This window comes from Lates calcarifer, linkage group LG24, assembly GCF_001640805.2.
Source record: "Lates calcarifer isolate ASB-BC8 linkage group LG24, TLL_Latcal_v3, whole genome shotgun sequence".
Taxonomy (NCBI): Eukaryota; Metazoa; Chordata; class Actinopteri; family Centropomidae; genus Lates; species Lates calcarifer.
In genome coordinates this window covers 3,887,910-3,902,862 of record NC_066856.1, presented here as the reverse complement: position 1 = coordinate 3,902,862, position 14,953 = coordinate 3,887,910, and the positions used below count along the sequence as shown (strand labels likewise).

The window sequence follows — 14,953 nt, the reverse complement described above, 5'->3', positions numbered from 1 at the left end:
GTTTGAATGATGTATTCTCTAGGGACAAGAACAATACAATGATTTGCATGTTAATAGTTAAAATAATTTGTGTTTGTTCTGATGCATTATTTTTGTGTAACCTTGAGGCTCAAAGAGCACAATGTTTGGTTCTGGTTGAGTTTCTTTTTGAAGCCTTTAAGTACTGTTACTTAAGAATTCCCAAAACATGGCAGGCTTTACAAAAGCAGAGTCTAAATGACTTTATTGGAACTGTGAGTTAACCTTTCAAGTTTTGTCAGTGATTACATAATTGCCAGTACAGATTTTTGCTGTAAATTCTTAAATTAATATGCAGTCAAGTCCAAGTTACCATTCACAGTAGCTGCTTAGGGTTTCAGTGGAAGCAGGAGGTAGAACTGTCAGGTAATTGGCTTTACTCCAGCTTGTCTGCCTGTTTAAACCTGACGGCCATCAAAGAGCACATGGTTTATCTTGGTTGTGTCCTTGCTCTCCTCCTCCCCTCCTTCACTTCTTCCTCTTTCCTTTGTCCTCTATTCTTTCACCTTCACACTTTTTTCTCTCCCTCTTTCTTTCACTCCTTAAGGTTTAACTTTCAAGTCTTTCTCTCTTCTCTTTTCTTTGTACTTCTTATCTTGAGAGTCCCTGCCCTTCTCTCTGCCCTGTCCTTTCTCTCATCCGGAAGTGCTGTTAGGTAACAGGCTGAAGTAGACGTTCTCAGTCACAATGCCTGATTTCACGGAAAAGCTTGTATCCATTACCAATCCAAAAGATTTAGCGCATAAGCCCCTAAGAAGTATTTTAACAGGCTAAATGCGAGATTGACCTTTTCAAGGATCTTATTGTTGAGAAAACCTGGAAAAGGGCGTGTGATGGACAAGGAGGTTTGTTTTAATTGTCATTTCAGTTCTGATCTTTAGTGTTACATTAAAGGAAATTAATTCTGTCACACTTTGTTTTGAATGAGTAATAATGACATCAGAAAGGAATGTCATAAACCATATCGATCACAGAGAGTTACTCTCTGTGTACGGTCTTTAGCTTTTGGAATTTCATACTGATGTTTTTGCTCTTTTCTTTCCTCTCTTCATAGACAATGCTGACAGCCATATCCATGAGTGCAATCGCTACTAATGGTGTTGTGCCAGGTAGGACGCTTTGGTGCTTAGACATGTGCAGACTTTAACAAGGGATATATCATGAACTGAAAAAAATCATGATGTTGATTTATCTTAGCATTCTTTTTGGGTTATCTCAAAGAAAGTTTTAATCGAAAGCAACTGGACTTAGTTGTAGTCTAGAAGACGTTTCACCTCTCATCCAAGAGGCTTCATCAGTTCGTGTTCGCAGCTGACCAGGCTGGGACTGGTCCAACCAGCTGCGAGACTCTAGACTACAACTAAGTCCAATTACTTTCGATTAAAACTTTCCTTGAGATAACTATGACCTGGATGAACACAGGCTCTTTTTGGGTTAGTTTCTTATGAGGATAAAATGAAATGATACATTTCAGTGATGTGCTCTGACTTCATCTGGAGTCTTACCATTTGACTGAATGAGAATACATTTTCCAGTTTTAAATATTTGAATCACATGGAATCTATGTTTTCCTTCCATGTTGGTTGGTTTTATGTTAAGTGGTAACAGCTATCATTAATTGATAACAACAATGCTCCTTGTTGTAAGTATCTTTGAATCTGTTACTAAATCCACATCCTCTTTCACATAAAAATCATTCCTGCTGTCTTTTTTCCCCAGCTGGAGGTTCCTACTATATGATTTCCAGATCTCTTGGCCCAGAGTTTGGGGGAGCTGTAGGTCTCTGTTTCTACCTGGGGACAACCTTTGCTGGCTCCATGTACATCCTGGGTACTATAGAGATTCTACTGGTAAGTGAACACTGTTTGTGCTTGGATTACCTCTATATTGTGATTACCCTCCACCTGTATTTACAATTCAGTAAGATTGTCTTTTCTCTCGTCCACCAGTTCAGTGCTATTTACCCACACTCATATTGTGACTTATATTAGGCATATAAATATATATAAATAATATTTAGAAAGCTCAAGAACAACTCAGAATTTTGCCCTATTTTTTTGATAATTTGTTCCCTGCTTGAATTAACACAATGCTAATGTTTTCTTCAAATGCAGGGATATAACTATGAGTAAAAGCAAATCTTAACCAGAATCAAGAATCTTATATTCTTTTTGTCTTGTCTGTCCCCTGACATTTCAGACCTACATTGTGCCTAAAGCAGCCATCTTTGTGGCAGAGAGAAAGGAGGATGAGGTTGATGCCCTGCTGAATAACATGCGTGTTTATGGCACGTGCTGCCTAGCACTGATGGCTGTGGTCGTCTTTGTGGGGGTGAAATATGTCAACAAGCTAGCTTTAGTCTTCCTGGCTTGTGTCATTCTCTCAATCCTCGCCATCTATGCTGGAGTCATTAAGACCATTTTTGAGCCACCAGACTTTCCGTGAGTCCAGTTTACATTATATATCCTCCAGTTTCTTCTTCTGGTGTTGAATTGAACCATTTTGTGCCATAATGGTATCAGATTAGCTTTGTCAGCCAGCCATAGTGGCTTATGAAGATAGCATGTTGGCATGCAGCCATATTTTTCAGTGTGAATAATTTTTAAAAGACAGAAGATGCATATTTTAGCTTTATTTGATAGCAATTGCAGCACTCTAACACTAAAATAGTGTATCATATTAAGATGTCTAACTATAATCTTTTTTCCTCTGTGCAGTGTTTGCATGTTGGGAAATCGTACTCTGCAGAACCACAACTTTGACAAGTGTCTTAAGACAGAGATTATAGACAATGTGACGGTCACTACCAAGCTGTGGAAGCTGTTCTGTAAGGGGTCTGAGCTCAATGCCACCTGCAATGAATATTTTGCCAACAACAATGTTACTCTGGTGCAGGGCATCCCCGGGCTGACCAGCGGAGTCATTTCAGGTTGGAACACAGTGTTCCTCAAAGTTTTGTAGCAGTGTGCAAATGTGGTGGAATTAAAAAAAAAAAGCCTCCTTGATCTGTTCCCTATATAATATACAGTTATCACAGTTACAGCTTTATTATGCAGATATCAGCAAGATTTTAACTGTGTTCTTATTCAGTTCAACTATGCTTTGCTGACTGTACATACTGAACCTGCCAGAATGAATTTTGAAATTATGACAAAAGATCATTGAACAGTCTTGGAAAATATTTGTTAAAAACTACAGTGCAAACTCAGAACATTCCTCCTGTTATGTAACTATTGGCCATGAGAAACTACTTTTTCTCCAAACTGTCAATGCAAATGCATTCTGGTCATATTTCTAGTGAAGCAGCTGGAGTAAGCAGTCAGAGGTGGAAAGTGATTTCACATCATTTTACTTTCTCCCATCTCGTCTCTCTTGTAGAAAATATGTGGTCAGAGTATGGTCCTCTGAATATGTTGGTAGAAAACAAGAAGTTGCCATCTCTTGGAGGAAGTGACCCTGCCAAGGACATCTACATGCCATATGTAGTCAATGATATCACCACCTTCTTCACACTGCTGGTCGGCATCTACTTCCCCTCTGTCACTGGTGAGACTGATAAAAGCAACTGACACACCCACACTATGTATAGGGAGAGGGTGTTATTTTGTGTACTTGTGTACTATTATTATGGTTCAAATTGCTCAGCATAGAGCTGTGTTTCATTTTTAAATAAATATGTTTGATTTCTGTTGTGACCACCTCTTGCAGGTATCATGGCTGGTTCAAACCGGTCAGGTGACTTGAGGGATGCCCAGAAGTCCATCCCCATAGGGACAATCCTGGCTATTGCTACCACCTCCGTCATCTGTATCCTTAAACCTTTTATGTGACTCTGATATCATAAAATCTGGTGAAATGGCTTGGACAGGTGATTTTAAAAAGTTGGTATAGCTAATATATAGTGATATTATAGTGGTAGAGTTAGAGTTAATATTGTTAGTATTAGTTGTGTTTCACACTCTAAACAAAACAGTGCTTTGTTTAGAGTGTGAAACACAACTAATGTTGCCAGATATCTGGTGTCCTTAGAATAGAAATTAACGCATGGCGAAGTGTACCACCTGATAGTATGTGGGTAGTGTGTGCAGTGTGTTAAAAGCTGTGACAGGAGGAGACTTCAGTTCATTTTATTTTCCTGAACAGTGCTTCCTAGACATCACCTGTGTGGTTCTGTTTGGTGCTTGCATTGAGGGAGTTTTGCTGCGAGACAAGTAAGGGTTTCATACAGAGCACCTATTACAAAGGCTGCACAATCTGCTCAATGATTACCTTTTTGTGTCTTTTCATATATATATATATATATATATATATATATATATAAAGAGCATGCATTGTGTAGGTTTTGGCCTTTATGTTCCCTCTTTTCTCTTTTAGTATCATCTCTTGAGGGAAAATGAATAGAAATGAATAGAATTATCTTTTTCCTCATCACAAGAGGCTCAGGTTCAGTGTTTTTAGGACTCATATCCTGGCATATATGATTAAACCACCCTCTGAACCTTTTTATCACAATAAGTCAGGAGCGGTGCAGTAGATCATTTTTAGTAACTCAGTGTCCTAAGGAGCATGCTTGTAATTGTGTATAAGGTCAGTGTAGAAGCAGTTTTTACATCACCTGTGTACTAACAGCATTTTAATATTTTACAATACATCAACTGTACTATATATTTTAAATACTCACACTTTGTAATATATTATAAGTATAGATAGTTTGTAAAAACAAATTTGTAAAAACAAATCATGCGTATGTCTATAGAGTCTTAAAAAACACAAGCTTTTACCAAATGTTCAAACAGGAATAGAGTGTGCATTTGTTGGAGACTATTTTCAGCCACAGGATTATTCCTCTCTTTTTGGACAGCAGTTGAGCTCTATGGCAGAGGAATAAGATCAGGCTTTGGATACATAGACATTACTTGATAGTAGGATGTATTACTTTATGGTCTTTTCACAGGGTTTGTTAACAATAAGAAAAGAAAATTGCCTGACTTATTATTTAAGTTGCCTAACTATTGAAGTTATGGTGACATAACTACAATTTATATAGCTAAATAAAACAGTATAGGTCCAATTAACATATATGATTGTTTTTGTATTACAGATTTGGTGACTCAGTGAAAGGAAACCTTGTCATAGGCACATTATCATGGCCTTCACCCTGGGTTATTGTGATTGGCTCCTTCTTCTCCTGCTGCGGGGCGGGGCTACAGAGTTTGACTGGTGCTCCACGTCTGCTGCAGGCCATCGCACGAGATGGCATTGTACCTTTCTTACAGGTTAGACACACAGTCAACTCAAGTACTGTCAAAGCATTCTTCATCCTCATATGCTCATCTTCAGTTTTCATTCTTGACTGTGTGCATGTGTGTGTTAGGTGTTTGGCCATGGGAAAGCTAATGGAGAACCTACTTGGGCTCTGCTGCTGACTGCTGCGATCTGTGAGATCGGCATCCTCATTGCCTCACTGGACTCTGTGGCTCCTATCCTCTCCATGTCAGTACTTGTCTGCACAGTAATATTGCATGTATTCTTTTCATAAAATCAGATAACCAGATAAATCTATGATCTCATATATATTCCACCTCTTAAAACCACTTACAGTAGGTCATAACATGGAGATTTAGATGAGTTGAGAGTGATATTTTTGGCTTATTGTCCTCCTCGCACAGGTTCTTCCTCATGTGCTACCTGTTTGTCAACCTGGCCTGTGCTGTTCAGACCCTGCTGCGAACGCCCAACTGGAGACCACGCTTCAAATACTACCACTGGTGGGTGACAAATTATAGAGTTTCTCAAGTATATTGTCCCTGTATTTACTTCTAGATACTTCTACATTAAAAGAAGAGAATATACAAGTCTCTGAGGTTAATGTGAGGGTTTCAAACTGCAGTTTTAACAGTGTCAGTGTCACTGGGGAACTTTTCTTAGTGAGATTTTAGGACACAAGCCAAGAATCACATAAACACCTTCACAACCACAGACATACCTGTTTAATCTGGTTTGTGACATGACAACCTTTACTAAGATTACTTCCACGACAAAGGCTGAGGACAATACAGGACAGTACTATTGTTATCGGTGGATGTTATAATATTACTTCACTTCTAAGCCTCTCAGTTGTCCATTCTGAAATCATTTCATTTCATCAAGACATGTCCACAAATGTGCAGACAACCTGAAATAGTTATTGTAAAATAATGGCTGGGTATGTACTGTTAGCTGAAGCTGTAAAGTGTGCTTTCTCTTACAGGGCTCTGTCCTTCCTGGGAATGAGCTTGTGCCTTGCTCTCATGTTCATCTCCTCCTGGTATTATGCCATTGTTGCCATGGCCATTGCTTCTTGCATCTACAAATACATTGAATACAGAGGGTAAGGATGACCTTGCACACATTTTCTTTGGCTCAGAAGTGTTCAAGGGTACATAGAAAATCTTTGATAAAGAAAAGCTGAAATGTGCAAGTAGATAAGAAAACTGCATTGTCAGAAAAAGAAAATTGAGAACCATCACAGAGAGTAACGGCAAACAAACAACGAACAAACTTTTCTGCCACCAAGGGCAACATAACATTTCAAAATAAAACATTAAAATCTTCGAAATTAGAAGTTAGAATATATACACTTTTCACAACATGAAATAGCAGACTCTTAAATCATATCGAATATGGCTGTGGCTTATGAAGAGATATTTTACTGCTGAATTTTCTTGTGAAACACCCCCCCCCCCCCCCCCTCAAACCCATTATCAATTCGACATAAGTTGTAGTTAAGACTGGGCTGCTCTCAAATTAATTCACTGCTATTGTTTGCTTTAGGGCAGAGAAAGAATGGGGTGATGGCATCCGTGGTTCTGTCTCTTAACGCAGCCCGCTATGCCCTCATTCGCCTTGAGGAGGCACCACCACACACCAAGAACTGGAGGTACAGTATTTGTGTGTGTGTGTGTTTCATATGGATGTGGTTACAGTTGACACAGTGCCACCTGTCACTGTTGGGACGGACAAAAGTGAGACAGGAATAGATGCGGAGGGTGAATTAGATTAATCTCTCGGTCCTCTACCTAATCTGACAGAAAAGGATGATAAGCCTTCATTCTGTAGAGACCCGCACTGACTGACCTTGCAGACTGCCTGTCCAAAAACCAAAACCACCATTTCAGAATCATTTAGTTTCTTGGCATGTTCAGTGCAGATACTCTTAGGGATGTGGTGTTTCCAGGCATACAGATGTTTTTCATCAAAGATAACTGTGTCTGCTCCTCTTCTCTTTGAAAGCTGTTCTTTGTAACGCTATTGGCTTTGTGTTTAGCACATGTTGGACTATAAAATCAAATTCACCTCCACCACATGTCTTCTTGCATTGTTGAGAGAGATCCAGCAATACTGTATTAATAATTCTACTCCTTATTACTCTTAAAATAATGTTTTTTTAAACAAACTAATACTTTGTATTTTGAATAAAATAAATGTGAATTGTTTACATAATAATTTTGTCATGTTTTCTAGTGTCTGTGTGAGGTGTAAGAATCAGACAGCCACTCCTGTCCCTCACTACCTTGCAAAGAAGTGAAATCTGACCTTGCCCACTCTCTCCTTTTTCTTTATATGTTTCCAGGCCTCAGTTGTTGGTGCTCCTGAACCTGGACTCAGATCAAGGAGTCAAACACCCTCGTCTGCTGTCCTTCACCACTCAGCTGAAGGCAGGAAAAGGCCTGACGATAGTGGGAAATGTTTTAGAAGGAACATATCTCACGAAAGAGACAGAGTCCAAGAGGGCTGAGCAGGTATAGTGGAGATTCACATACCAGCTGGAAAACACATGTACACTTGGAAAATGTAAATGCAGGCACAGGTTTGTTATCATTTATGTTGATTTTGTCCACAAATCTGTATTCCTCATACAAGACCCTCAGAATTCATGATCACAGTTGCTGATAAAATACTAAATCTGTTTCATACTGGCTCTTTTATTATTGGACTATCCATGGCCTCACACTTTAGTCAAAATCAATGAAATGGATCTTCTGTCAAACAAGATTTGAAGAGTTAGGACAATCATTTTACATCTATACTGCAGATTAACTCTGCCATCTACTGGCCAAACCGAGCAAGTCATTTTATTTATTTATTTTTGTCAGTGTCCTCAAAAGCATTTTTAATCAGTGGATTACATTTTCAGCGAAAGTAATCATGTGCAGAAGCTGAATTCCAGATTATACAGACTTGTATTCATGGGCATTGTTCAGACCCATCAGTATGAATTAGGGATGAGAGTGCTGAATGTTAATTTTGAGGAAGGGGTAAAGTTCAGCCATGGGTTTGGTATTTTTATAATTAATCAGTGGATCACTGAGTGTTTCCACAAAGCCATATTTTTAAAAGGTCAATAATGTATCAGTTTCCCTCTCTACCTCTGTTGTCTTGTGCTGTCTCCTATGCTTTATCAAGAACATCAAGGCCTCCATGTCAGCAGAGCGGACCAAGGGTTTCTGTCATGTTGTGGTGTCTTCAAACCTCAGAGATGGCTTCTCCCACCTCATCCAGTCTGCAGGGCTGGGAGGCATGAAGCACAACACAGTCCTAATGGCCTGGCCTGGGACCTGGAGGCAGTCCAATGACCCGCAGTCATGGAGGAATTTCATAGGTAGAGACAGTTCAGAATAATAGTACATAAAGAGTGGGTATAGAAGTGGAAAATAAGAGGAAAACTGTGCATAATTCACAGTGCTAGATCAGAATTAATCTAAAAGTGCAGTGGTAGTAATGATACTACATCTTATATTGCATATTTGCACATCTGCTCATGAAGTCATTCCACTGAGATGCCAGCAACTTAATGTCTCACAGACAACACAAAGAGATTAACAGGCAATGTCTCATAGACAACACTCTCTCTCTCCCTCTATCCATTCAGAGACCGTGCGGGAGACCACAGCCGCCCATCAGGCCTTACTTGTGGCTAAGAATGTAGACAGTTTCCCCACCAACCAGGACCGCCTGGGGGAGGGCACCATTGATGTGTGGTGGGTGGTACATGATGGAGGCATGCTGATGTTGCTGCCCTTCCTGCTGCGACAGCACAAGGTTGGTGTTTGTGTTGGGGCTGTATTTATCTCTGAAACATCCTCAACCCAAATATTTTTTTATATTTATAATTCCTGTCCTCATATTCAGAATCCCCCTCTCATACATTCTCCCTCTCTTTCCCGCCCCATTCCCACTAGTCCTCCTGCTAATCATAAATCCATCCATCTGTCTGTTTTCCCGCTAGGTGTGGAGGAAATGTAAGATGCGTATCTTCACTGTGGCCCAGATGGATGACAACAGCATCCAAATGAAGAAAGATCTCCAGATGTTCCTATACCACCTGCGACTGGATGCAGAGGTGGAGGTGGTGGAGATGGTGAGACTGGCTGATTGAATAAATCCATTGGCGCTCTGGCCATAAATTTTATCATCTTTAATTTCTTTGCTCAGAGTGTTTTGTCACAAACAGAAAAATGTCCAAATAATGAACGTGTGGGACATTTGTTTTTGATTAAATTTCTCAGTTGACTTATTCTGACGTGTCCGTTCATATCTTTGCAGCATGATAATGACATCTCAGCCTTCACTTATGAGAAGACTCTGGTGATGGAGCAGAGGACTCAGATGCTGAAACAGATGCAACTGTCCAGGACTGAGCGGGAGAGAGAGGTAACACACACTTTATCCATTTGAACACAACCCTGCACTCGGCGTCCTTTAGCCCTAACAATCAGTAGTTGCATTCCAATTCCACACAAGTGGATGCTTTTTATGCTTTTGTCTTAGATTAGATACTAATCAGATAAACTCATAAACATCTTCAAGAAGATGGCATTTCTTGTTGCTGAATGTTGTTTGTATTTTGCTTAGTGTTAGCGTATGTGTGTCTGCAGAGTCATGATTAGCACACTGTACATGTAACTTTATCTCTAATATGCCAGGTTAAACAGTATACAAAACAAATTATAGAGGTTGTCTCCTCAAATAACAGACAACATAGTTAAATGACAACAGTGTTTTAGTGAAATCTGGCCAACTGCTGCATTATATGACTACTGGCACCTCTCCCTGTTCATCTGCCACCGCCTTTCTGGGCCATACCACACTATTCAGATTCAGAGTATCACTGATGAATCGCGTAGTTCAATCCGGAGGAAGAACCAGGGCGCTGCCCAGAGCACAAACCTCAGCCGGCAGTCCTCATCGGTGGAGGACACTCAGGAGGATGAGGTAGCAGATTTTGTCAACCCATTGTCCCTCACTGTTAGACCCTCCGGCCCATCTTCACAAAGCTGAATCTTTGGCTACAGCTGTTTGTCATTTGACTTTCATCATCACTGTGGTTTAAAACTGGCACTCAGAAAATCTAATCTTACTTCCATTCTTACCAGATGTCAAAAATAGATGTGCAAGTTGTCAGTGTTACATAATGATCATATTATTCTCTATTGTGGACATCAGGCCATGAAGCATACACAGATAGGAAGGAAGGGTGGAGGAATAGTGATACTGTTACAGTTTAAAATTAGTAGTGCCACAGGAAATGTATTTTCAGTCTAAATGTGGGCACAGTTATTGAATTACACAAAGACTGGCTTTTGAAATGAGAAGTGTAACCCTACCCAGAGAGTGGGGGTGCTAATCAAGAATCAATGGTTTATGATCATGTAGGAAAGTTGTTGCTTGTTGTTAATTTGAAAACCTGCTGCTGACTTAAAGGTTCTCACCAAGGTCCCTCAAGTATTTATTTGTATTATACCATTGTCTAATTTTCTGAGGAATCTTAGTGGTGTGAATGTTGGCACTGATTTTTTTAAACAGATCTTCTCTTTAAAAGCATTCAAGGTAGTGCAGGTACTCCATACCATGCTTCTCTCAAAGCAAATGTCCAAAACATGTCTTTAGCATCACACTAAGGACTTTGTCTAAAGTCAGTGTGGAACTAGAAATAGAGGAAAATGTTATGTTCTCTCAATAATTGGTTGTGCTTTTATGTCTTCTCAGCCTGGGCTTATCCATAGCCTCAGCTAATAGTTAATCTACCACGTTCATACAGTGTAGTGGTACTAGCCCAGGATACAAAGATGATGGGTAACCATGTTACATCAGAGCTAACACTGCTCTGGAGCAGTTCCAGTCAGTACACACAAAATGCATCGATGCAAGCCTCAGTTACTCCAGGACTACAAGCCAGTGATTGGAGCATTGTAAAGTTTGAAAAGTGCCATTAGCTCTTTTGATAAAGGCAATGGCAAACAACCTTATGAATAGCCCAGAAAGAGGCGATGAATTACAGATAGCATCCATCTTGTACATCTGACTTTCAAACCACAAAGTCCAGACCAGCTCAACCGTAGTGCTGCTTACTGTGTAGTCATTGAGAGCTGCTTTGTGAATATCAGCCCATTGCACCCTGAGACTGCAGTCCAAGCTCCCATTACCTCCATGATCCCACCTCATCCCCACTCCCCTAAAAGACATGAGTAGAAAGAGTGGACAGTACTCCCTCAGAAATCTGAAAACTTTCTATGGATTTTGCACAGTGACCAAATCTGTCAATGCTGTCAAACTCACACATCAGGTGCCTAAAGCTTAAAAAGTTTAAATCAATCTTGAGTGTGAAATCTTCTAAAAATGGCCTCTGTACAGAGGATGAACCTCTTAAATTGAGGTAACAACGGTGCCTTTCCTCTGGTGCCATCCTCAGCAGAAACATTACATTTCAATCCCATTAGTCACAAGGATCTAAGAAAAGAAAAGTTGTATATATTTGTACATTCCTCTAATAATTTGATTTTCTGGTGTGCAATGACCATTACAGCCTCACTGGGTTATTACTTCTTTTAGTTTTTATTATCTTGTCAATAATTTTTAAGTATATTTTCACTCAGGAGTACTTCATACACTTTATTGGGACATGACAATACTGTCCTCTCTCTCTCCTTTTTCATTTTTAACCATAATCACCACCCCATTCATCACCATGGCGACATCCCCTACCCTCCTGTCACTCGTAACTAGTGTCCATACTGTACAGTCAGTCACAGCTAGTGGTCAACAAACTTAACAGGCAGAGAAATGTCTTCCAGAAACACCCTTCCCTCAAAAAATGAATATGCATGCTATTTACCACAGTCTCCCATCTTCAAGTATGCACAGACAATGGAGACTTTGACAGTTAAATATTTTAATCAGGAAGCCAAAAGTATGATACACAGTCAGCCTGCTGTTTTACCAGCACAGCTTTTATCAAATATGAACTGGTACCAGTGAACTCAGAGATTTTGATCTTTATCTTTATGATGACTGATGATAATAAAAGTCTAATTTATTCTTACCATTTGTCATTGGCAGTGATTATATAATTGTGGACATTGTTCTCTGTAGCACAGACACAGGGACAGGAGTGAAAGTTGTTGTCAAATGTGGTGACATCAACACATATTACATGTTATATGATATATTTTATTCCAGCAATGATATATATGCTGTATTATTCCTGCATTATGGGCATATAGACCTGCTTTATATTTGTTTAGCAACACAATTCTTGTTTAATATCATACTACATCATCACTACCACCACTGTCTTTTCATCCATCACCCATACATGTGTCAACCCTTGCTGGGGCTTTTAGTCAGCCCAGAGATATATTGTCCTGTGACGTACATTTGTGTTGTTGTGATTGTTGAACAGGTTTGTATTGTTTCTATAATCCTCTAGCATGGTTTCTGTCCAACTTGTAGAAGGAAGGTTGATGGATTCCCATCGTCTTTGGTCCCAGTTTGTAATTGTCCACCGTGTTTGCTTTCTCTCTGGCCAATCTGGCACTTTCTGTACCATTTATTCACCTCTATTTGTGATTCCTTATTATCCTTCCACGTTCCCTAATTTTTATTCCTATTTCTCTCCATTAATCACTTTCTTTTGTCTCTGTGGCATTATCTTGGACTTGCAAATCTCATCACCTGCTTGTCATCCTCTTGGTCATCACCACCAGTTACACCACTTTTCCTTCCTTTTCTTATTCTTTCCTCCATTCTGTTTCTGTCTTTCTTGCCCCCAAAACAGTTGCCTGGGTTAATACTTACATCCACCAATCCTCTGTTGATTTTCTTATCCTTCTCTCTCTTCCAGGCCCAGCTCATCCATGACAGGAACACAGCTTCTCATGCTACAATAAATGACAAGGCTGACACTGGGCCTGAGCGGGTTCACATGACTTGGACCAAGGATAAACTGTTCACAGAGCGTAGTCGTAACCGCGAGTGCAATGCCAACGTGGCTGTGCGTGACCTGTTTAACATGAAACCGTAAGTACACATTTGTTTACTCTGAACAAGACCCGAAAAACAATATCTGTACATTTGTAGCTTGAGGGGTAAAAGGAAGGGAAAGTGAAAGTTTTGCTCTGTAAATGTGTAAATTTAAGCTACATTACCATATTAGAGAAGTGTAAAATGTACTGTATATGTTACTGAAGAAAACTGTAAAGGTGATGATAGAAAATATGATGTAATTGCATGTGCTTTGCACCATTTTGAATGGATTTTTTAAATTGTCAAAATACATAAAGTATTACAAGGATCTGAAGTTGAAACCACTGCTCATACAGTATTGACAGCACTTCAGGATGGTGCAAAGGCCTCAGTGCAGGAGGATAGCATGTGTAGTGGTAGTAGTAAAGAGCCTGACAGGGTGAAATGGGACAACTGTGTGCATGGTGTGTGCATTCAGGCTGCATTTGGTATGTGTGCGCATGTGTGTACACTTTCAGCCATTTCAGTCTTAGTGCATGGCCAGACCACACAGTCCACATGTACACTAACACTTTTCCATCCCATACTGTCTGTACTCTCAGTGTGTGGACTTCATCAGCTGTGTCCCAGTCCATTTGTATTGGCTGATAAAGTTTGTAATTCAAATCAGTACATTGTAAAGCAGGACAGGAAGAACTGGAGGCCACTTTTTCACAAAACCTCACCATATACATCAAATAGCTCCGTGTCACCGTATGGAGTTTACTTCAGTCACCTTCGGGTGTCACGACGAACTGTTTGGGACACATGGAAGCATGCAGTGTGGTGGAGAAAGCTGGAGAGCTGACGTAGAAGCATCTAAGCCTGTTTCTGTTGTTCTGTCCCATTTTCCTCCTTCTAGAGAGTGGGAGAGTCTGTAAGTCGCATTCTCTTTGCCCTAGGCTGTATGTGTGTATACTGCTGCTGTGGTGACTGTAGCTTTGTTCAGCGTCCTCCAGCTCATGTGCTTGTACCTCTGTGTGTGTTTGCCTGCGTCCTTGTGTGTGTGTCCTAATATGCATGGATTGTTTAACTTGCATGTAATATTTATGACATTGTATGCATGAGCAAATTTGTGCTTTCCCTCCACCCTTTATCAAAGTTATCAGCAAGTACAAAAAAATAATTTGGCTTGATATTAAAAAATTATATATCTTTTATTGGAAAGCAGAATTTTGTTTTGCCTTGTGTTTGCCTTGTTTTCTGGTTAATATAATTTAGCTTCTGGCAGTTGATGTCATGTGCTTTATTACTTTACTCATTTAACGTTTGTGACGATAAAGAGGCAATATTTAAAGAGACAGAGGGTGCTTTTTTTGACAGCGTTGAATATTACTAAACAGTGTGCACGATTGGCAATGACAAACTAAACTAATAAGATGATATGATGTTGGACCTGGGATATGATAGTATCTTTTAAATGCTGCCTCTTTATTTGAAGTTCAGTATGGCTCCGTTGCCTTTGTTTACTCACTTGTGTTTGAGACTAACATATAGTATGTTTTAATTAAGATGCAACTTTTTTGTGTTAAACTGGTGAAGGTGTAGTGAGGTCAAATTTCAGAGGCAAGTCAGAAAAACATCCTGTTACATTAGTTTTTCCATTGACAAC

The 14,953-nt window shown here is 39.7% G+C and overlaps 1 protein-coding gene across 1 annotated transcript in view; it reads left to right on the top strand.

Moving 5' to 3' along the window:
* Window positions 1-14,953, top strand: part of slc12a7b (solute carrier family 12 member 7b) — a 55,463-nt gene that overhangs the window by 36,360 nt on the left and 4,150 nt on the right. The window contains 21 exon segments of the mRNA XM_018673634.2: window positions 1,073-1,127; window positions 1,738-1,868; window positions 2,218-2,459; window positions 2,736-2,947; window positions 3,397-3,564; window positions 3,727-3,825; window positions 4,172-4,229; window positions 5,120-5,294; window positions 5,393-5,511; window positions 5,688-5,786; window positions 6,269-6,388; window positions 6,832-6,865; window positions 6,867-6,937; window positions 7,631-7,799; window positions 8,464-8,659; window positions 8,930-9,099; window positions 9,287-9,418; window positions 9,604-9,711; window positions 10,156-10,272; window positions 13,181-13,356; window positions 14,204-14,218. Of these exon segments, the coding sequence (XP_018529150.1) occupies window positions 1,073-1,127; window positions 1,738-1,868; window positions 2,218-2,459; window positions 2,736-2,947; window positions 3,397-3,564; window positions 3,727-3,825; window positions 4,172-4,229; window positions 5,120-5,294; window positions 5,393-5,511; window positions 5,688-5,786; window positions 6,269-6,388; window positions 6,832-6,865; window positions 6,867-6,937; window positions 7,631-7,799; window positions 8,464-8,659; window positions 8,930-9,099; window positions 9,287-9,418; window positions 9,604-9,711; window positions 10,156-10,272; window positions 13,181-13,356; window positions 14,204-14,218 (2,666 nt within the window).